This window comes from Temnothorax curvispinosus, unplaced genomic scaffold (genome assembly GCF_003070985.1).
Source record: "Temnothorax curvispinosus isolate PA1 unplaced genomic scaffold, ASM307098v1 QBEX01009342.1, whole genome shotgun sequence".
NCBI lineage: Eukaryota > Metazoa > Arthropoda > Insecta > Hymenoptera > Formicidae > Temnothorax > Temnothorax curvispinosus.
In genome coordinates this window covers 51178-72356 of record NW_020219122.1, presented here as the reverse complement: position 1 = coordinate 72356, position 21179 = coordinate 51178, and the positions used below count along the sequence as shown (strand labels likewise).

The 21179-nt window shown below is 40.7% G+C and overlaps 4 protein-coding genes across 11 annotated transcripts; 3 read left to right on the top strand and 1 right to left on the bottom strand.

The window, feature by feature from the left end:
• Window positions 1-162: 162 nt before the first annotated feature.
• On the top strand, window positions 163-2355 carry LOC112458902 (solute carrier family 25 member 46-like). Its single transcript, XM_025022729.1, has 5 exons — window positions 163-456; window positions 570-852; window positions 940-996; window positions 1081-1357; window positions 1445-2355. The coding sequence occupies exons 1-5, from the start codon at window positions 297-299 to the stop codon at window positions 1853-1855; spliced, it is 1188 nt and encodes a 395-aa protein (XP_024878497.1). The 5' UTR covers window positions 163-296; the 3' UTR covers window positions 1856-2355.
• Window positions 2352-8837, bottom strand: LOC112458897 (ATP-dependent Clp protease ATP-binding subunit clpX-like, mitochondrial). Of its 5 annotated transcripts, none has more exons than XM_025022720.1 (7): window positions 8748-8837; window positions 6652-6812; window positions 6345-6551; window positions 5770-5918; window positions 5456-5648; window positions 4319-5223; window positions 2352-4219 (listed from the first exon to the last, which is right to left on the bottom strand). In XM_025022720.1, the coding sequence occupies exons 2-7, from the start codon at window positions 6722-6724 to the stop codon at window positions 3965-3967; spliced, it is 1782 nt and encodes a 593-aa protein (XP_024878488.1). In that variant the 5' UTR covers window positions 6725-6812; window positions 8748-8837; the 3' UTR covers window positions 2352-3964. The 5 variants fall into 5 exon arrangements, with proteins under 5 accessions (XP_024878488.1, XP_024878487.1, XP_024878491.1 ...); XM_025022719.1 differs by lacking the exon at window positions 8748-8837 and adding an exon at window positions 7422-7523; XM_025022723.1 differs by lacking the exon at window positions 8748-8837 and adding an exon at window positions 7422-7523 and having other exon boundaries at window positions 5468-5648.
• LOC112458896 (phosphoglucomutase-2) lies at window positions 7627-13936 on the top strand. 4 transcript variants are annotated; one of them, XM_025022716.1, is made up of 12 exons: window positions 7627-7866; window positions 7981-8138; window positions 8228-8395; window positions 9280-9500; window positions 9606-9862; window positions 9928-10390; window positions 10470-10657; window positions 10748-10925; window positions 11018-11241; window positions 11318-11423; window positions 12717-12940; window positions 13151-13253. In XM_025022716.1, the coding sequence occupies exons 4-12, from the start codon at window positions 9426-9428 to the stop codon at window positions 13251-13253; spliced, it is 1818 nt and encodes a 605-aa protein (XP_024878484.1). In that variant the 5' UTR covers window positions 7627-7866; window positions 7981-8138; window positions 8228-8395; window positions 9280-9425. The 4 variants fall into 4 exon arrangements, with proteins under 4 accessions (XP_024878484.1, XP_024878485.1, XP_024878483.1 ...); XM_025022717.1 differs by having other exon boundaries at window positions 7637-8138; window positions 13151-13936; XM_025022715.1 differs by lacking the exons at window positions 7627-7866; window positions 7981-8138; window positions 8228-8395 and adding an exon at window positions 8821-8909.
• A 146-nt stretch (window positions 13937-14082) lies between these two features.
• LOC112458895 (huntingtin-interacting protein 1) lies at window positions 14083-20589 on the top strand. Its single transcript, XM_025022714.1, has 18 exons — window positions 14083-14572; window positions 14781-15001; window positions 15213-15276; window positions 15390-15747; window positions 15830-15891; window positions 16012-16286; window positions 16369-16571; window positions 16931-17069; window positions 17148-17235; window positions 17332-17420; window positions 17502-17705; window positions 17792-17972; window positions 18054-18341; window positions 18532-18773; window positions 18861-19013; window positions 19154-19254; window positions 19340-19569; window positions 19655-20589. Exons 2-18 carry the CDS (start codon window positions 14960-14962, stop codon window positions 19816-19818), a joined length of 2883 nt encoding a protein of 960 aa, XP_024878482.1. The 5' UTR covers window positions 14083-14572; window positions 14781-14959; the 3' UTR covers window positions 19819-20589.
• The last annotated feature ends 590 nt before the right edge of the window (window positions 20590-21179 follow it).

Genomic DNA, 21179 nt, shown 5'->3' with positions numbered 1-21179 from the left:
GGCAATTAATTTATCAAGCAATATCTACATTGTTTTGTTAACGTGTAGAGAAGAATTATTCTTTTTTAGCATATATTTTATAATTGTTTAGCATATATATGTATGATGATGTATGGAGCTCTCAAAACGGAGCTTTAGCGGCGCGCGCCGCTGAAACCAGCTGATCCAGCGGAATCGCGATGGCTGCTGGTGAGTGATGGACATCTCAACGGCGTGACGACGGGGAAGTCTGCTGGTTCGAGCAAATGTTTAACGAAACGAGCTAGCCGTCGACGAATTTGTTTCGCGCAGGAAGAATGGCGGGATTGGAGAGCTACGGGGACGTGTACAGGGGTCGGCCTGCCAGGTCGTGGGAGTCGGGGACGCAGAGGTACTACGGTCGAGAGGTTATCCGTCCACTGGACATACCCGTTATCCATCCTCTGGCGGAGGACAATCCACCGGTCATCGACGATGGTGAGTCACGTTCTCGCTTTATTCGCCGATCGATCAAAGTTTCCACAAGGATGTCCAGACATATAATTGAGACTAATGTATTTGACAAACTTGACTGGTCCGCCTACTTCCAGACATCGCTGTGAGCAAGTACGTCGGACTGGGCTGCGGCTTGGCGAGCCTGATCACGGGAAATCTGCTGATCCACCCCTTTGTGGTGTTGCGGAGACAGTGCCAAGTCAATCCGGGCGCGATCAAGTATCACCTGATGCCCATAACTCTAGTACCCGTGATAATACGTTTGCACCAGACCCAGGGTATAAACACACTGTGGAAGGGGATTGGCTCGGTTCTACTTGTAAGAGGCATGACGTTGGCCGTCGAGGATCTGATCTCGAAGATCACGCCGTGGCAAAAGTAAGGCACTCGTCGGAAAGAATGCCTGATGTTTCGTAAAGTTTGTGCGATATTGTCCTCTCCTTAAAACCAGACGCTTGATTTCAGAAAGATCACTTGTAATAGCTCGATGAAAGCGTTTGGCCAACACATCCTCCTCAAGTGGTAATTATTCCGCTAATCTATGATGTATATCGGTATGAGTGAACTGCGGCGAGTTACTGATCTACGATCTTTCGTATTTTGTAGTATCGCCATAGGTATAGTGACCCCCTTCTATTCCGCGTCACTCGTGGAGACCGTTCAATCCGAGATTGCTTCTGAATGTCCCGGTATCTTGGACGTTTTTCGGGACGGTGCAATTCGCCTGCTCGACATATGCAACAAGGGCAGACTCATTCCGATCTACGCTCTTGTACCACCCACTATAGTTTATGGAGTATCGAAATATCTTTTCAGCCTCGTTGTGAAAGGGATTACTAGTCGGATTATGCACGTCAGGCACAAACATTCGCAGGAAGTAAGAGTACGTATATCTGGTACCAAATGCTTTCGGAGAACGAGGGGTGCACATATAGATGTATCTCTACATAGGAACGTTATACTATTTTAGGGCGCGTACAGTAAGGACTTGCTGTCCGAGAGCGTCATCCAGGATATAGAGACGCAGTCGATCCTTGTTTCGATGTGTGCGGCCGACATCGTGTTTTATCCTCTTGAAACTGTTATACATCGGTTACACCTTCAAGGTACGCGCACCATTATCGACAACCTGGACACCGGAAGAAGCGTCACGCCGTTACTGACTGGATATAGCAGCGCGGCCGATTGTTACCGCACAATAATCTCAACCGAAGGGCCGCTTGGCTTGTACAAAGGATTCGGTGCCCTTATCTTGCAATTCGCGGTACATTTCATGGTGCTGCGCGCGACAAAGTGGATCCTGACAGAACTGGGCACGATGCTGATGCCGAAACCTAAGCCGATAAAACCGCAGAAATCTCCGTGCTATGACGAAATATAAAGGAGACCTGTAACAAAAAATGTAAGATATACGGGATTATTTATTTTTTTCCTTTATTGTTGATTTATACAAGACGAAAGATCGAATTTGTAACGAAGATAGTTTCCAAACACATTCTTCGATGATTTTTAATGAATTAAGATGTCGCAGAGATCTTCGTGTTTTCCATGCAGCTAATGTTATAAAATTTTTTGCATCTACGCGACTGTGATGACGCAAATTTTCTATACTGTACGTTTTACAGCTAACGCGAATTAAAACAGGAAAGGCAATAGAGTTCTGCATAAAAATTCTTAGAACGTTTAAGTATCAAATTTATATGAAATATCGACAATATTTATAGATAGTCGTTCTTGTACGACATCGTCATTTTCAGTGAACACTTTCTACACCCGATAAAGTGTAATTATGTGATGTGATTTATGGGACTTTGTTAGATTATTATGTCGACATACATGTTATAGATTGTTTACGAGGAAAATAAATCGATGTATACTATAGTTGCATATTATAGATTTATTACAAATACAGAATTGTTCTATATAGGACATCAGATCACTGTGAAAGAGTTAGGAAAAAAATTCTATGCAAGTGTCTTCACTCCGTGTTATTATTTTGCACAGCCTGGTTTTTTTTTCTTTCTTCTTTTGCATCGTTTTAATCAGTAAGTAAATTAGCGATAAATTAACGAGGATGTATATACTCTCTATAGTCAAATTAATAATTGTATAATTCGCACATCGTACGGACCTTCCTTTTCACTAATCTACTGTACTATGTACAATATATTACACATGAACACTTCTATCTATTGTTTTGACATAAAAATAATCTCTTTATATTCTTCACTTTCTTCGTCTTCTTTTATAATTGACGTTCTTCCATTATCCGGGAAACGAACGCTAATGTCGTGTTCATTAAAACTATTGCGCTACAATTGTTCTTTTTCTGAATTTTTCATAAACAACGCGTAACAATAGTGATCTTCATTACAAACAATCCTGGCGTGACAATATACAAAAATTTATTATGTGTAGGTTACATTAAAACTCTCTTTATTGTATGGCTTGTTACAATTTCGTATTTAATTGATTGGAATCTTTTGTTTTCCGCATCTTAAGCCAGTCCATTTAATCAGTTTACATCGTAATGGAAGTTCGCTTTACCCACGTCAAATGTATAGCATTTATGTTGTCAAATTGGGATTTGATGACGTTGATATGATTGAATGCGTATATATATTTTTTAATTTCTTTGCGATATTCTGCTATTAGATACGAACGCATATTACGCCGCTTTACTTTTGATGTTACCATCAATAAATGCATGCAGGATGCGAAACTCGATTGGACGTGGAATGCTATTATGTATGATTTTCTGACTTTCCCTGCAATACGAATGAATTAAACGATACAAAATTTATTTACATTTTTCCCATTGTCAAGTAAGAATTAGGTCTGTATATTCTCATTATTCTCTGACGTTTTCTACTTTTATGCGACACTTTCTCTTGGAAGAGGCATTTATAATGCATGTTCCAAGTAGGCAAAATGCAAGACACATATGACTTACAATTTGCAATATCATTCTTATTGTGAAATCAAATAATTATTTTAAATACAATATATTGGCATTCATGTCTATATTACTGTTATTCTGCAACAAATGTGGTTCTGTTATAAAGTGGCTTTCGTGATTTTCTTTGGGAACAAAAAGATACATATGAAAAGGAGGAACATATATTCACATATATATTCCTCCTTTTGCTACGTTAAACAATATCTGTATAATTAATAATGCAGCAAACATGTCCAATATTATACATAATATCCAAAATCGAAGAATTCACTGTAGCAAAAAAATTATTATAATTTCAGAAATATTCTAAATATACAAAACAGTTTGAAAACTATGTATGCGTTGTTCTCATATCATTTTCGTTTTATACGAAATAATTACATGTATAGGAAAATATATTACGTTCTTTATAAAATAAAATAATTAAAATAACGATTTACGCAAATGAGCTAATTTAATTTTCGCCTAAAAATTGTCCATCTATCGATAAGGGAGCAGTTATACCAAAGTGTCGCATTCTTTAATTATTTGTTAATTATGTACATGTTGCGCCTGCTGAATGTCATCATCATTGCTATCGTCTCGCTTCACGTACTGTGGCTTGTCAACGCCGTTCACGCACTGTTCTGTAATATGAACGGACACTATGTCGCTCCCTGGTACCTCGAACATCGGTTCCAAAAGCAGCGATTCCATTATTGCTCGCAACCCCCGCGCCCCCGTTTTCCTTTCCATTGCTAAAGAGGCAATTGCATTTAATGCGTGTATGTCGAACGTCAGCTCCACCTGCGTAAACGCAACACAATTTGTCATTAACAATTATTGCAATTTAAAACGTTAGATTCATCTTGAACCTACTACGAAAATGAAATTATTAAGCTGTACCTTGTCCATTGAGAACAACATCTGATACTGAGGAACGATGGCATTTTTTGGTTCGGTAAGAATTCTCGCCAGCATGTCTCTGTCGAGAGTGTGAAAAGGCACGAGCACGGGGAATCTGCCGACGAACTCGGGTATCATGCCAAAGTCGATGAGATCTCGGGCTTCCACTTGTTGTAATAGCGCGTCCTTCTCCTTATTGTCCCTCTCGGTGGAAGGTGACATATTGGCGACGTCGGCCAAAGTCGCCGCCCTCCTGCCCGGGCTCTCAGCCGCGGGCGTCGCGCCAAATCCAAGATATTTTTCCGATTTGCGCCGCGCTATCAACCTGTCCAAGCCGCTGTAGGCGCCTGACGCAACAAAAAGAATATTCGTAGTGTCCACTTGCAACATTTCCCCACGCAACTTTCTCGAGCTATTTCTTTCCGGTACGTTCACAATCGTCCCCTCCAACATTTTCAGCATTCCTTGCTGCACACCTTCCCCGCCCACGTCACGCAACTGATGGATTCCGGGGATGGCACCTATCTTGTCGACCTCGTCCAAAAAGACGATGCCCATTTGAGCACGATCCACTACGTAGTTGGCATCCTGAAGGAGCTTGGCTATGACACTCTCTATATCCTCGCCGACGTAGCCGGCTTGCGTGAGAGTGGTGCAATCACAGATGGCAAACGGGACGTCCAGGCATTGCGCTATCGTTTGCGCGAGTAACGTTTTGCCGGAACCCGTAGGCCCGAGCAGCAGTATGTTGCTCTTTTCCAGTTTCAGCTGATGCTGCTTGCTGTCTAATATAGCTGATCCAGGAGCCGACTGACTGCTCGCCTTTTGTTCACTTCCCGGATTCACCGTGTGCTGAAACCCGACTCCTGGAAATGGATTTCCGATGCCTGATATATGCAGTAAGTCTGCAGCAAAAAAAAAAAACATCTCACAATAATCGCGTGAAATAATATATGGTTTTTTAAGGGAATTATGGAAATATTGCTATATCAGATCGCAATCTGCTTCAATCGCTGTTTCAAGAAATCGTTAATAGATTTAAGCTACATGAATTTCATGTGATAAATTCTAATTACGATATACAGATTGCACGATACTTTTCGTAACAATTTATAATATTGGGACATTGCTATTTACGTGGTTTAGGACCTCTGTGAGTGAAGGGATGATTTGTCTCCTGTGTGCTGACCGGATTAACGTTAGTTTGCGTCTGCGAGTTTTGGGCCGGCAGATTGTTGTAAATACGCTTGTAATGATTGTAAACGGCGACACTCAGCACCTTCTTTGCATATTCCTGGCCCACAACGTGTCTGTTTAGATACTCGAATATCTGAAAATATCAAATCATTTTGCATCATTTTTATTGAAGCAAACATAAACATGTCTGATTTCACTTGGAAAAAAGTTTGTTCGTATAATTAAATTGAATGATCGTAATTAAAACAAGTTACCTTTTTTGGAGGTGGAGGAGGCTTCCTGTAAAATCCTTGCTTGCCATCTTCCGGCCTGAGCGCTTCCTTCATACTCCTCTTTGAGTCAATCTCAGACAGCACGACGAAGAAATGATGGCACTTTTCGCACTTGACAAATCTTGTGGATGCTGTATCATTTACAAAAATGGTAGGTGCTGTGTTAAAATGCAACATTAGTATATGAAGATAGATGTAGGACCCAGTGAACTATATATAAACTGGAATGTGAACTCGACTCACTCTACTCGAGAAGAAAACGGGACGAGCCAGAGGGAGAATTGCGACCAACTTGTTCTTCTTCTTTGCTGTTGCTGTATTTCGCGACAACAATTGAATATCATTGACCAATCAAAAGTCTGCTAAACAGAGACAGAATGGTCGCAGAGCAACTCATCTTTTTCTTCTTGTTGACCCGGGTGCTAGCGTGGGAGTTCACATTCCAGTACAGTATATTGTTCACTGATAGGATCTTAACATAAATATAGAGGTAAGTATTCGCAACGACTCGGACAACGTTACAATCTCCTACTCAAAACAAACTATGTTCTGCTTACAGACAAACGTTTCGACGTGCGTGCAGGGATCTCCGCATTTGGGACAGGTGAGAGTGTTCTTCTTCCCGCCGCCAGTGCCATTGCTGGAGGAACCGCTCGAGGAGACGGTGTCCTTGGAGGGTGGCGTAGGCTCCGTAGGCGCCTTGCCCAAGCTGCCGCTGATCGACAGGGCTCTGCTGGCCACGACGACCCTGACGATTTTGTGCACTGCGCAATCATAAGCGGTGATCTCTTTAGGATCTCCACTTATCGTCCCGTCGGCGCGTTTGACGCTCCAGACAGAGGCAGGACCGTTTACCAAACTCACCATGACTCAGACTGGTGACATGGTTGGAGGAGGCTAGGCGACCCGCGCTGACCAGGCAGCAACGCACGCTCATGGTCGACGGTGGATCCCGGTTGGGCCGTGAGACGCGGGGATGACGGCGGCAGGCCCTGCACTACCTACGGCGTTCCGCGCGCTCGGATCTAAAATCAGAGAGATACTCCCTTGCGTACGACCATATTGCTGAATCGACACTAATAACGCGATTGTACGCGATCGGACGGGCCAATAGCTGCGCTCGCGTGCGCGTTTGCGAAATAACGCGCTCGGATGGGTGACTGGTGAGTAAACAGCCGCGTTTGTTTGTCAAAAACACGTAGGCGGAGAACGAGGAAACTTCTACGAGTGACCTCCCTCGGAGGGGCTGGCTGCTCCGTCCTACCCGAGGGACTCGCCGCGACTTGTCGGCTCGGAGCTCGGACTGCTCGGAGCGGATCGTCGTCGGGATATTCACGGAGGGATTCTGAACGGGGCGACGCGACGCGACGCGCGGCTCTCCGAGCGGGGGTGACCTACGTGACAGCCGAAATCCGCGACATCGTCGCGCGCGACGTTGGCATCGCGCGACACGCGCAAGGACGATAACACGAAGAAAAACAGTGATATATCGGCGGGAGAGAAAGGAGGGGGCGGAAGGGATGGGGAGGAAGGGGGAGATAGAAAGAAAGATGTAGGTAGACGGGGGGGAACGAACGTCCCCCCAGTTCGCCCATGTTGCAGGTCGGGTTGTATACACTCGGTCGCGATCTTACCCGACTTAAAATGGGCTATAAAAGAACGCGACCCGTCGACGGACGTCAATGTCGCGGGGTACGCGCAACACCTGCACCGGCTGCACCTCGCGAAAACATACGTGGTGGGCGCCCTCCCCCAGTCCCCCCTGTCGACGATCCCCGCGCCCTCCCGCGCGATTACGCGGAACTCGCTCTCGCGTGCCCTAGACCTTCCTCTCGCGTTGATCCCCCACCTACCGTGCGTGTCACAGAACTACCACGTTGACTGTCATACGATTGACGCTCGTTCTTTTTGTAAAAAAAAACAACAACGCTTCTTCATGGAGTGATATCGAGTTTTTTTCATAAAAAAGCCTGTCGTTCGATGACGTTTTACGGGGGAAAGGACAGTAAATTAAGAGGAGAAACGAATGTTGTCGGTTTTTGGAATTTTTGAAATTGTTATCATCCACGTGGGTGATAAGTAAGTAGACGACAAAGCTGCAACGTCATGAACGTGACATTATTGCGTCGTAAAATAGATACGTTGTTTACGAAGGATCGCGCGAATCTCATTATCGCGAGCTAATTATTCCAGATATCTAGATCGACGGTCGATAAGAGTCTTCAATCATCCCCGGTCCCTGGTCCCAGAAAAATGGACGCAAAAACTGGCAAAAACTTATCCAGAGCTGGCTGGGGCTGGCTATCGTCAATAATATCTCAGTCAACGATCTGGGTCTGATTTAAATAAATGTAATTACTCTATAATCGATAAAGTTCTATTTAAGTGTAAGTAGAAACTAGAAAATCAGTTAGGTCAATTATTATAATCGGTTTTTCAGCGTATGTAGCAACAAACTGTACATGGAATCAAGATGAATTGGTGGTCCGTAACTCTTTGATATGTAGTAAAGAAGCTGCTGCTTTGGTTGTAGCCGCGCTGATTTCATTCTTAAAACGAAATAGACACATAACCAGGCGTTGAAGAAAAAAGGAAGACGGATAAAAAGGTTCTCCTACGAAGTGTCGAGCGTGCATTTATCATTTTATTTGATATGCGATGAAAGAACTACGATACACGTGACATTTTTATCGCTTATCCAACTGCGCTTTTTTCATTCCCGCGTATTAAATCGATTATTAAAAAAAAAAGAGATCGTATCGCGACAATCGATCTAAATACGCATGAAATGGAGTAAACATTCACGCCGCGCCGCACGTGATCCGAGGATCGAGGACACGCGTTCAATATTCATTGCCGATACCATTACTGAAAATCTACAGTTTCCGTCACGTACGCTATAGATTTTCAGTAAGGGGAAAAAAGTCAAGGTTCTGTCACAATTGTACGAATACACTCACCCACACACAGCCACACATACACATCGCGATAAAACTGCGCCGTGTATCCGACGGATACATCATTGCAGCGGTATCTTTCCTTATCGATGGACGTCCGCGGCGTCTTTCGGCAGAGGCGGCCTTTGACGACTTTGACGTAGCTCGCAGAGCCGACGGTTGGAGGTAAATTCAAACTGGTCCGCGCGACGTCCCGTGCCTTCTCAATCGCGCGTGATAAGACGAGATAAGGTTTATCCGCGCGTATACGATAAGAAATATATCGCACTGCGAAAATATCGCGGCGTGTCGCGTGACAAAGTCGCGCAGCGCGACGCTCGTGTAACCTGTACGACCTGCGCGCGAAACGACGAGTTCTTCCTCGCCGTCGCTTATCGATAAGAGACTGTTCCGGTTGATACGGATTAGATAGCGACGAGGAGAAATTTCTATTCTTATCGTTTTCGTACGTCGAAAATGAATGGTTATCGGCCGATTGCACAACCCGTTCTATAATCTCAGATGTATTAAGTACTCTGTTACGTATGCATTACAGAAAATTTGGAGAAAGCGGTCCTCGCGACGGATACAGAAGTAATTAAGGCGCTTCCGCTTGTCGAGGAGAAGTCACATTGATAAACGCATTGGCCAGACTTGATTTAAGGAGAATCTAATTTGCCCGTTTAGATCAGAGCTGGCACCATGGCTCTTCGTTCGGTAAACACCGGCGATGGCAACTTAGATAGTAAGATCGTCGAATGGCTGCAGTGGAACAAGGTATGATGTGTGCGCTAATAGATAGATAGTGATAATATGTTGTATCGCAATAAACATATTTAAGTTATATTTGTATTGTAAATATTTTTGCGCTTGATGTTGTAGGATCCAAAAGCAGAAGATGAGTTATTTGAATACTTGGACAAAGGACAGATTAAAGTATTGTCCAAGTTGTTCTTCAAGAGACTTGAATTTGGAACTGCGGGTCTCAGAGGTCGTATGGGACCAGGGTACAGCCAGATGAATGATTTAGTCATCGTGCAAACTGGTCAGGGATTAACGAGATATTTGATCGACACGATATTTGATGTCACGCAGAAGGGTGTTGTGATAGGATACGACGGCCGTTACAACAGTAAAAGGTGAATTATTCCCTGATGTAATGTAATCCAACTCATAATAACAAGAATCCGTGTTGATCTTACAGGTTTGCAGAATTAACTGCTGCAATTCTCATAGCCAGTGGCATTAAGGTTTATTTATTTTCCAAAATCTGCCCCACGCCATTCATACCTTACACTATCTTGAAGTATAAGTGTGCGGCTGGGATCATGGTGACCGCCTCCCACAATCCTAAAGACGACAATGGCTACAAAGTTTACTGGGAGAATGGGGCGCAAATTATTCCACCGCACGATAAGAAGATCCAAAGCTATATTCTTAATAATCTTAAACCGCTTGAATCCTCGTGGGACGTGAGCCAGATCTACGAAAGCTCCTACTACACAGATCCGAGAGATGATATTATGCAGCATTATTACCGGGACTTGAAGGATAACGTTCTATATCCTGAAGTTAATAGAAATACCACATTAAAATTTACATACACTGCCATGCACGGCGTCGGGCATGACTATATGACTGCTGCATTTGAAGCAGCGAACTTTAAGGTAGCATCTTTGTATATTGTTGTTAGAGTAATGCAGCTTTCAATAAAGGCAGATACTTAATGCCCTATCTCTGTTTCAGCCGTTTATAACGGTGGAGGAGCAAAAGCTTCCAGATCCAGAATTTCCTACAGTGAAATTCCCGAATCCAGAGGAAGGAAAAAGCGCTCTGGATCTCAGCATAAAGCTAGCGAATAAAAGCGATTCGGTTATAATACTCGCTAACGATCCTGATGCCGATAGACTCGCGTGCGCAACGAAGACAGAGAGGTTCGCGAGCTCGTAATAAATTTGTACTGTAATATAGCCTTGAACTGTAATATAGCCGAACAATAGAAATACATTTGATGGTCTTTATAGCGGAGAATGGCATGTCTTCTCTGGAAACGAACTTGGCGCGTTATTGGGTTGGTGGATGATTCATACTTATCAAGTGTTGCATCCTGATGTTGATATGAGTGAAACATATATGTTAGCATCTACCGTTTCCAGCAAGATCTTAGCTTCAATGGGTAGGAAAGAAGGTTTTAATTTCGAGGTTTGTATGTTTAAAATATATATATGTGTACGCGCGCAGCAAAAATTAAGATAAAATTGTAATTTTAATAAGAATATTTTACTTTTTGACAGGAAACTTTAACGGGCTTTAAATGGATGGGCAACAAAGCTATAGAATTAATGAAGGCCAACAAGGATGTCTTGTTCGCGTATGAAGAAGCTATAGGTTTTATGTGTGGTTCTAAGGTCCTGGATAAGGATGGTATTAGCGCTGGTGTACGTGTAGCGGAATTAGCAGCTTATCTTGAAACGATAGGATTGACTTTATCTGATAAGTTGGAGGAGATATACGAAGAGTACGTTACATCACGTTAAAGTACAATAAATTTTAACGCAAATTTATTAATAAATTCTATTTCACACGGTATATAGATACGGCCATCATATCAATGATAATTCCTATTGGATATGTCATGACCCAGATACCATTAAGGCGATATTTGAACGACTGAGGAATTATTCGGGCAAACCGGATACAGTAAGTAATTTTGATTTCTAAAAAGATATTCTTTTCTTCCATCTAACTAAAATTTAGAAAGCTTGCATGTTAATTTATGCTATCTAAATTGCCACCTACATTGTTTGCATTTTTATATCTACACAATAAAAACATATTTAAAAAAGTAAATAAATTGTACAAAATTTGATAAATGAATTTAATATTACTTGGTATGTAATCGTCAGTTGCGAAGATGTCACGTAAGACATCTATAAAAAAAAACATGCCTGACGGGTATATTTAATCGCGATTCTGATTAGCAAGAACAGATATCTTTCAGGCAATATAAAATGTATCTGATAGAGAGATAAAATAGATTATATAAGGCTAGTTTTCTCTAGTGTTCTGTTGTTCGCAAGTACTTATAACAGCGAGCGCCGTTTCATAAACGACTAATGTATTCTAATTTGTGTCTGATGATATATGCCGGCAAGGTCAATAAGTATATGTGATGCATGAGGTAGCATAAACTGGCTAACCGCTTTGAAGTGTAATAAAATCGACGCGCCAATGTATTTCTGCATGTGTCATCCTAGGTGACAGTTGTGTCGACAATGGCGCTTTATCACTGTTCTTCTGCTAACATAATAATAAATACGGTGTAAAACGTAAAGTGGTGTGTATTGATAATAATAGTATTTTTATCAGAACACGTTTCTGTTTGGATTTACACTTTGGTGCGCAATTTGGTTTCGTTTTTATACTTAATGAATTGTTTTGTGTTGTTGTAGTGTATTAACATGTTTGTCGGGAATAATAACGGCCAAGCAAATTTATTTCTAATAGAATTTGCTTAACTGCATTACCTTTTTTTTTTCTTTTTCGTCTTCTGCTTGTTAAGATGACAAAAAACGGCATCTACAGCAAGTATGTAAACGTAGTTGTTATATCATTGACGCTACTGCCTTCCGTGCTTCTTGCCGTTTTGTTTATTCCAGTAATACTGTCATTATATCACCTCACACCGTTTCTTGAGGAAGAAACCAATATAAGCACGAAGTAAGTACGTGGAAAATAAATTCTTTTTAATCAGGCTGTTAACATCAATTGCCTCAGTGTAAAAACATATTTATTTGTATTTTCATTTCGGCTACAATGACAAGTGATAAGTGAAAAGATATTGATGCACGTAAAAATAAGAACTTTCTTTTAAAGTGTTTGAAAACTCTCTTTTTGTCTCTCAATATAAAATGTCGTTTTTCGTTCTTCCTTTATCTCTTTTTTTCTGTCTCACGAATATTCTAATTGATAATGTAATTTGTTTAATGGCAGTACCCAACCGGAATTCTTAAAGGAAAATATATAATCACTGGCATTCGAGACTTAACAACTGGATATGACAATACAAAACCCGATAACAAAGCTGTTCTGCCTGTGTCAAAATCCAGCCAAATGATCACGTTCACGTTCAAAAATGGATTAGTCACTACTTTGAGAACTAGTGGTACAGAGCCCAAAATAAAATACTACAATGAATTATGTGGATCGCCTGGAGAGTAAGTTTCTTGCAAACGCTATTTGTGAGAATATTCATTTTTATCCCCATCTAGCTTTATTTAAGACTATGATATATTAATGCATTCTATATGTAATTTATAATTCTAACGGTACCCTATTATTATTTAATGCATTCTGTAGCCTATTTTTAAAGCTACTTGTATGTAAATTTAATATTATCACGTTGTAATATATTGTTTTGATTTTAGGGACTTAAACAAATTGAAAGGCATTCTCAGCGAAATGGTATCGGCCATTGTAACAGAATTTCTTCAACCAGAAGTTAATGGACTTATCGCTCGTGAAGAATAAATTACGATAATTACACGTATATGCGTTTTTGTTTAGCGATCAACTTATTTGCATCATCAGTACATTATAAAATTTATTTTTACAAATACTTCGCAGTAAAATGGCTCCAAGTTTGCCCAATTAATTTTATTCGAGCGTTGTATATTTGTTACATTACTGAGTTTCTAATTTGCAATGCATTATATATATTATATATAATTTAATTATATTATGAAATGATAGTGATGTTTCTATTGTAAGTCTACAAAACAATAGAAAAAATGGCTGTGTACTTCTATATATGTATATTATATATTGTTTTGTTCCTTGTTAAAATTGCCGAGGGGAAGTTAGTTACATGCATTTACATGCCTTTCCTGCTTCTACAATTAACACATCGAAACGTAATGTAAGAAACGCATATAACATCCTGCAGTTCCATAACTTAAGAATTAAGAATTAATTAAACCAAGAACATGCGATGACTTTGCGATGATTGATTGAAATTGTTCAACATTGTATGGAAGGGTTCATTTATTGGGAATTATTAAAATTAAAAACATAGTTTAGCTGGAAATATTTATCGACAATAATGTAAAACATTATTTGTATAAGAATGCATTATGTGAAATTCGAGAATAATTTGCGTCCTGTTGCAAGTTATTCCTTTTAGCAAATATATGATTTTATATTTATGTCATCTACATTATTTTACATTTTCATTCAACATGAAACAAATTTGTTTAACTTATGGACGATCCTTTTAACATTTACTATTATGAAATTTATTTAAAAAAAAAATATGAAACGTCGGTAAGAGACTCTCCAGAAAAAATTTATCTCGTCCGCCGTTCGATGGCGACGGCGTGGGCGTTCGCCGTTCGTTCAGCGCTCTATGTATCCCGCGCGCGGCTTTCCGGTGTTGCGTGTCCGTGTGGTTGTTTGTTATCATTATCAATTCTCTCTCCACACACGGTCAGTTATTCGTCGTTCCTCCGGCGCTCGACGGGAGGAAAGAAGAAGAAGAAGACCAAAAAAATCAAATCCGGACTCGGAGAGGGAACGGCCGGCGCCGGAGTCATCGCCACGTTCTCGCGGATCCGCTCCGATCCGCTCGCATGAGCGGTGGCGTCGACACCCACGGGTGGAGCGGAGTCACACGCGGAATGACGCGTCCGCGGCTGTCACGCTCGTGAGAGGACGCAGGCCCGGGGCCCCTCGACGTGTCGTCGCGCGAGCCATGTCCCCGCTGTCCCGCCGAGGGGATCGCGTGCTGCAGCTGAGAAGAAGGCCGACCTGAGGACCGTGTGGAAGTCGCGCCCGTATCACGGGGGTTTCAGGTACGCCGCACCCGCCGCCGAGGTCAAGCAACTCGGGAGGGGGGCCGCCCCCGGCCCCGCTCGAGGCAGCTTCCCTCCCGCGAACGCGTTCCCGAGTCACCGACGTCTCCCCACGTCTCCCGGTCTCCGTCCCCCGCGAGCGACGCGCTCTCCTCCTCTGCGGTCTGCACATGATAATTTGTGAATAATGATAAATTTCAACTTGCAGCGGATAATATACGTCGCGGCGGCGAGAGTCACGGGTCCACGTTCGGGTCGGGAATGACACGAGGCGACCTGTGAATTGATGAGCGATATCCGTTTTGCGTACGATATTTTGACGTGTCGTTTTTGCCCGCCTTCGTACCTCTTTCCTTCTCTCCTCGGTGAATTTATTATGGTATCATCATGACCACAATACCGCTGACTGATAAACAGCTTCATCAACTGGTGAGTCAAGAGATCGCGCTATACATACGTTGGAATATCACAATTATCTCATATCCTGAATGAGTTGGGCATTATTGTGGACGACACCGAGCGTCCCTTTTAAAAAAGTTAACGGGAAAACGTTGACGTTTAGATACCCCAATGGGTGAAGCTCAAATTAATCCTTTTGAATTTTATCGTATTTAAACGTACGATTGTTTATTATTTATAGAGTATTAGCATCGGGAAGTCTGTAAACGCGACGGAAACGCCGGTCAAGGTGAAACATGTCCGAAGTATCCTTTTCTAGTTTGGAATACGACAATATACTCGTAGCATTTATTATCAATGTATATCCAAGAGATATACAATCAAGAGAGAAAGAGAAAATTTCCTTATAAACGAATAGGTGCCATCATCGGTACGTATCGTGAGAAGAGCGGCTGCATCTTCTGGACGTATATGCTGAGGCAGCCGTTGATGGAAAATCAGATCGTCGCATGGAAATTTTGTCATGTGCTGCACAAAGTATTGCGCGAGGGACATCCTCGGGTTATCGTCGACTCCCAGCGGTATCGCGGCAAGTTGGAGGACATCGGAAAACTCTGGCAACATCTCAGAGAGGGCTATGGTCGTCTCATACAGCTTTACGCAAGACTGCTAATAACTAAATTAGATTACCATAAGCGAAACCCGCGCTTACCTGGAAATTTGCATGTAACGCCGGAAGAGCTCGAAGCAATTGGAGAAAATGATATTAATATATAGTGAGTTACGTCTTTCTTGTGTGTAACTTTTTTTTATGTAATATGCTATATATATGCAATTGATTTCTTTTTTTTTTTTTAGTTTTCAGATGTCTGTTGAAATGTTCGATTATATGGACGACATTTTGAATTTGCAACATGCAGGTACGTCAAAACGTTGAACTTAACATGCTAGATTGAAGATTTTGCGATTATTTTCGCCCATTATCTCGTTTGAGATATGAATTTTCGTAAAACAGTGTTTTTTGAACTCTATAATTGCAGTTTTCGGTTCTCTGGATTTATCACGATCCAATTCGATGACGCCGTGTGGCCAGTGTCGACTCGCGCCTTTAATTCCATGCATTCAGGACGCCTCGCAGCTGTATGATTGCTGCGTGAAAATCCTGTTTAAACTCCACGGTGCGCTCCCGGCGGACACATTAACCGGACACCGCGATAGATTCACGAAGCAGTTCCATGAGCTGAAGAGCTTTTACAATACTATCAAACATATGCAGTATTTCAAACATTTGATAACAATTCCGTCGTTACCTGAGGTAAAGTCTTTAATTAATAAAATTAATGTACAAGAGAATTTATATATGTTCTATATAAATATTTCTTGTACATATATTTCAGAAGCCACCAAACTTTTTAATACAAGCCGAGTTGAGAACGTACGTCACGCCGATAGTGGTACTTCCGCCTGAACCATCTATAGATTCCGAGACTGCCATAGAAAACCTTATTGATACGTCTGATACAGGATCATTAACGGGCGACCAGTTGGATTCTGTGAATACACGAAATGGCTCAATATCACCCGATGCTCTTGCAGAAAGGTATAACATTAACATTTTTTCCCCGTATTACCGTTTTATTTCGTTTTTCCTCATTGAAAATCAAGCAAGATATGATAACAATTTTTGTATCTATTTTACAAATCACATAGATATAGTATGTATAAATAGAGTATATATAAATAGAGCATTATCTTGGTTTTGCCGGTGCTAAGATAAGTGGGGCAAGGGGGTATATTTTCATCCCTCGCACACGCGCAGTTATATTTTGCTCCCGGCGGCCGCACAATTGTGCATGCGCGAAGAATGAGGATGTACCCCCCTCCACCGAACTATCTTGAGTTATCTTGACAAGCGGGAGATACCTACAAGCTTTTTCTACATTACAAATACTCTTTCAGAGACAGCCTTATTGATCATTTGTATCAAGAAAACGTTCGTCAGAGACAAGAAGTAAATCATTTGTTAATGGACCATCAACAGATAGTTGCGGATTTTAGAAATCGCGTTCTAGAATTGGAGTCGACTCTTTCTACTAAAGTAAGCAACTTTCTACTTATCCAGCATTTTTAATAATTTCACTCTGTTTCGTGAACTTACGTTGTGCAAATCTTTTAGAGTAATGAAATCGTAACGGAGAAGCAAACATGTCAAAAGTTAATGAAGGAAAACGCAGCTACGTTGACAAGAGTCCAAGAAATAGAAGGTTGGTGAGATATTAATTTCTTTGCGATTGTGCATTTTTAAAAAACGTGTATGTTTTTAAACAATTAATGATTTTGCTTTCATTAAACTTTTCAAGGAAAAAATGAAGTCTTGGAAGAAAAGTTTAAGAAACTCAAGGATGTTTACTCGAAGCTGAGAGAAGAACATATCAGTTTAATCAGAAAGGTGCGTATTTGAGATATCGGCGATAAAAATTATTATCTACTATGTCCATCATTTTATTCACGACATTATTATACACGAAAGAAAGCTGAACTGGACAAGGAATTGGGAGGAATAAAGATATTACGAGAGCAATCTGAACGTCGAACGTTAAAAGCGGAAGAACGATTGCAAGAATTACTGCAAGGACAAACGTCGACAGAACAAGAAACGCAGAAAGTAGCGCAAGCACGCGAAGACTTGGAGGATGTAAGAAAGAAACTCGACGCTGTCCAAACTGAAAATCTGGTAAATTAACATTTTTATAATTGACGCTTTAATTCCCCAGTTATTTTATCACATACGTGCTGACAAGAAAATTCGTTACATTGTAGGCATTAATAGCAAAGATAGATTTTATAACGTCCGAGAAAACAGCTTTGGAGGGAGATCTCCATGACTTGCTGGTGCAAAAGGAAGAGCTGGATTTACGGTTAGTAAATTTGGAAGCTGATGCCGAACGATCCCATAATCAAGTAAAAACGGACGCTAACACGGCTCTGTTTGACTTATTATGTGAGTAATAAAAACGTAATTAAATAAATATTTTTACTAAAGTTGGTTCATACGGGATTATAAAGATTATTTGTTTTTCAGTGAACGCTATATCAGAGGCGGAATCTATCTTGCATCACGCGATGCATACGATCGATAACCCGGCTATATCGGCGCTAACTTGCACGCCCGATTATCTTGGAAGTTTATTGGAACCGACCGAAAAGTCGTTTAATGACTTGGAAGAGGCGTACAACAATTATGTGATCGATACAACGAAGGGGAAAGCGCTAATTCGTACTGCTATACATGGCGCGTACTGTCTGGCTCTCTATCTGATATATGCAAAATCCACTTCGAATACATCTACGGATATTGGTATAGCCGACAGTAAGTCTTTTATGATCGCATGAAGATGCTTTAAATATTTGAGGGACTTTGAAATATCTTGAAGAGAACGTAGAAATTCTTGACAAAAATTTAACACTTGTCTATTAAACAGTTTAAAATGAATAACGAAATATTCTGGAATGTGACAATCTTTTTAACGCTTTCTGTAAGACCCGTCGTACACTTGTAGGATTTGCCGATGAATGCAAACAATTAGGTTCGCAAGGTTTAATTATGTTGAGTTATATCAAAGAGAAGTCCTCAATGACCGGTGTGCAAATTGCAAATGTCAAAAGTCAATTACAAAAGATTTCGTCTCTTATAAGTACGTTATTGACTACTCAGAACAACGTGGAAATTATCGGGACTTTAGTAGAAAGCGAGTTGCAGAGTATGGATAAAGCTATAGAAGAAACGGTTGCAAAAATACAGGTGCTTAATGATAAAAATACTTGCAAGATCGAAAAAAAATGAGAAGACAAGAGATTTTAACAATCCTTCTCGATTTACTTTTAATAGGATATGTTGGATAAATCTCGCGCGGCGGACTCGGGTTTGAAACTCAAGGTGAACGAACAGATCTTGGATTCCTGCACGGACCTAATGAAGTGCATAAGGAAATTAGTGCAGAAGTCTCGCTTGCTACAGAGAGAAATTGTGGACCAAGGAAAGGTACGGGAAGTTTATTTTAACAATCATTTAGAAATGCGAGCTATCTCATACCGTCATACCTGATGTACTAAATAGTAGATAAATAATATAATTGATATAAAAAGAAATTACAATTGGAAACCTTAATAATACTACTTCAGGGAACCGTTTCCGCTACTGAGTTTTACAAACGTAATCATCAGTGGTCCGAGGGTCTTATCTCGGCGGCAAAAGCGATTGCTATGGGCGCAAATTTTTTGTTGTAAGTTTAAAGTACCAAAGTGTAATTGCTTAATAGTTTTTCCAAATGTAGTTACATATGTGTGTGTGTATACGTATTGCTACAGAGAAGCAGCGGACAAAGTTGTGTTAGGCAACGGCAAATTCGAGCAATTGGTTGTTGCCTCACAAGGAATTGCAGCGTCTACCGCACAATTGGTCGTCGCTAGTAGAGTCAAGGCTGACAGAAACAGTACCAATTTGACTGAACTCTCTAAAACTTCGAGAGAAGTGACTCAAGCTACGGCGAACGTTGTGGCGACTGCTAAAAGTTGCAATCATCTTGTCGAGGAAAACGGTATTATGATTTGAGAACATAAATTAAATTATTATCGCCGCATCGTGCCATCGTTTCTAAATGTTCTTGTATCTCAATTTTGCAGAAGATCTAGACATGTCGAATCTGAGTTTACATCAGGCTAAAAAGCTCGAAATGGAGGCGCAAGTTCGAATCCTAGAACTGGAGCAGGCTCTAGAAACCAAGAGATTACATCTGGCCGCTCTTCGACGTCATCACTATCAGCTTGATGGTGAGAACGAGGCGTAAGCCGAATGTGGATTCGTGCTTGCAATTAAAAGAATATTCAACAAACGCAAACATTGTATGTAGATAAAGAATCATATAGCAATTGTGTAAATTAGTTTCGAATCAACTAACCATCATAGAGATCAGTTTTTCATGATTAGAAACGAAACTTATATTTCGTTTGTTGTCAGCATTTAAGTATTATGCATGTCTCGAAGATCAACGATATTTTTCCGTCGTATTATAGAAGTCGATTAAATGTACTTTATCGAATAACACTCGAATACATTTTTATCGTTTATACTGTTTATAGGATGAATGATTTATATGATCGTTACGATCGTTTTTTTTTTTTTTTAATCTACTTCCAGAATCTTTTTTACATTGTCTATTATTAGACAACGAACGTTTATAAGATAAAGTACATTTAAAATTTAATGAGCAATGAAATTCAAAATATCTAACGCGAGTTTCTATTACATTTGGAGTAATTTTATAAGAGAGTCGTGTTTTTTCCTAAACAAAAAATATATATATGAAGAGGATTAAAGTTTACTAACTTGTTAGATGTACGTGCGAAATACTTTCGTTCTCGAATAGACGATTGCGTAGCAATTAATTTAGACTAAAACCCAACTTTCCATTACGTTTCCCTGCCGATCAGTTTGATATCACGGAAGATTCAACGTGAAAAGGAGAAAAACTTAACATATATGAAATCCCTCTAATGGTCTTGTCAAAGTTATATTATTTTATAAACAATTTTCTCAATAAACCATCAAGAGAGAATTATGTGTGTGTTTCTGATTTTTGCGTAAGTCAGTATATGTATATGCGATTACAGTTTCCTTTTAATTTATATAATAATCAAATTATCTAAAATTTACGAAGGGCGTGTATGATACAGAATTTATGATAAATTATAAATTTAGTTCTGCGAACCAATATTGTTTAAATACTGGTATCGACGGTGGATGAATCTATCGATAGTCAACAATGTCAGTACTCTTCCATTATTCCAGGATCCATTTGATGGTCATGAAATTTTGCCCAGAGCTATCTTCAATTGGTACGATTATTTAGGTTTAATATTAATTATTTGGATTGCAATTATATTAATTGTTACGTCGATAAAGGCAAGAGGTTTGGCGGTCGAGCGGACAGAAAACTCCCGCGGTCCGCGTACCGAGACTTATACCGAGCGATCAGCAGGAGGGGAAGGCCGGTCGGGGAGGCGGCCTTTATTGCGCGATCAGCGGCCGCTCGCAGCATGGCGTCGGCCCGGACGTGTGTCATCCTGGAACGCGGATGAAAAGCGCGGATACGTTTTGTGTTTTGCGCTTTCTCGAGGGGACTTTCGCGCACAATATGTCTCGCGCATT

Excerpts from the sequence above, each read along its gene's own strand:
- LOC112458902 (XM_025022729.1), top strand. The coding sequence starts at position 297 with ATGGCGGGATTGGAGAGCTACGGGGACGTGTACAGGGGTCGGCCTGCC. Across the intron at positions 457-569 it reads TCCACCGGTCATCGACGATG|ACATCGCTGTGAGCAAGTAC; the intron begins GTGAGTCACGTT and ends GCCTACTTCCAG. Across the intron at positions 1,358-1,444 it reads AACATTCGCAGGAAGTAAGA|GGCGCGTACAGTAAGGACTT; the intron begins GTACGTATATCT and ends ATACTATTTTAG.
- LOC112458897 (XM_025022720.1), bottom strand. The coding sequence starts at position 6,724 with ATGAGCGTGCGTTGCTGCCTGGTCAGCGCGGGTCGCCTAGCCTCCTCC. Across the intron at positions 5,224-5,455 it reads TCACAGAGGTCCTAAACCAC|ACTTACTGCATATATCAGGC; the intron begins GTAAATAGCAAT and ends TTTTTGCTGCAG. Across the intron at positions 4,220-4,318 it reads TGTTGTTCTCAATGGACAAG|GTGGAGCTGACGTTCGACAT; the intron begins GTACAGCTTAAT and ends GCGTTTACGCAG.
- LOC112458896 (XM_025022717.1), top strand. The coding sequence starts at position 9,426 with ATGGCTCTTCGTTCGGTAAACACCGGCGATGGCAACTTAGATAGTAAG. Across the intron at positions 10,926-11,017 it reads AAGAAGGTTTTAATTTCGAG|GAAACTTTAACGGGCTTTAA; the intron begins GTTTGTATGTTT and ends ACTTTTTGACAG. Across the intron at positions 11,242-11,317 it reads TTGGAGGAGATATACGAAGA|ATACGGCCATCATATCAATG; the intron begins GTACGTTACATC and ends CACGGTATATAG.
- LOC112458895 (XM_025022714.1), top strand. The coding sequence starts at position 14,960 with ATGACCACAATACCGCTGACTGATAAACAGCTTCATCAACTG. Across the intron at positions 15,748-15,829 it reads GAAAATGATATTAATATATA|TTTTCAGATGTCTGTTGAAA; the intron begins GTGAGTTACGTC and ends TTTTTTTTTTAG. Across the intron at positions 16,287-16,368 it reads CAATTCCGTCGTTACCTGAG|AAGCCACCAAACTTTTTAAT; the intron begins GTAAAGTCTTTA and ends CATATATTTCAG.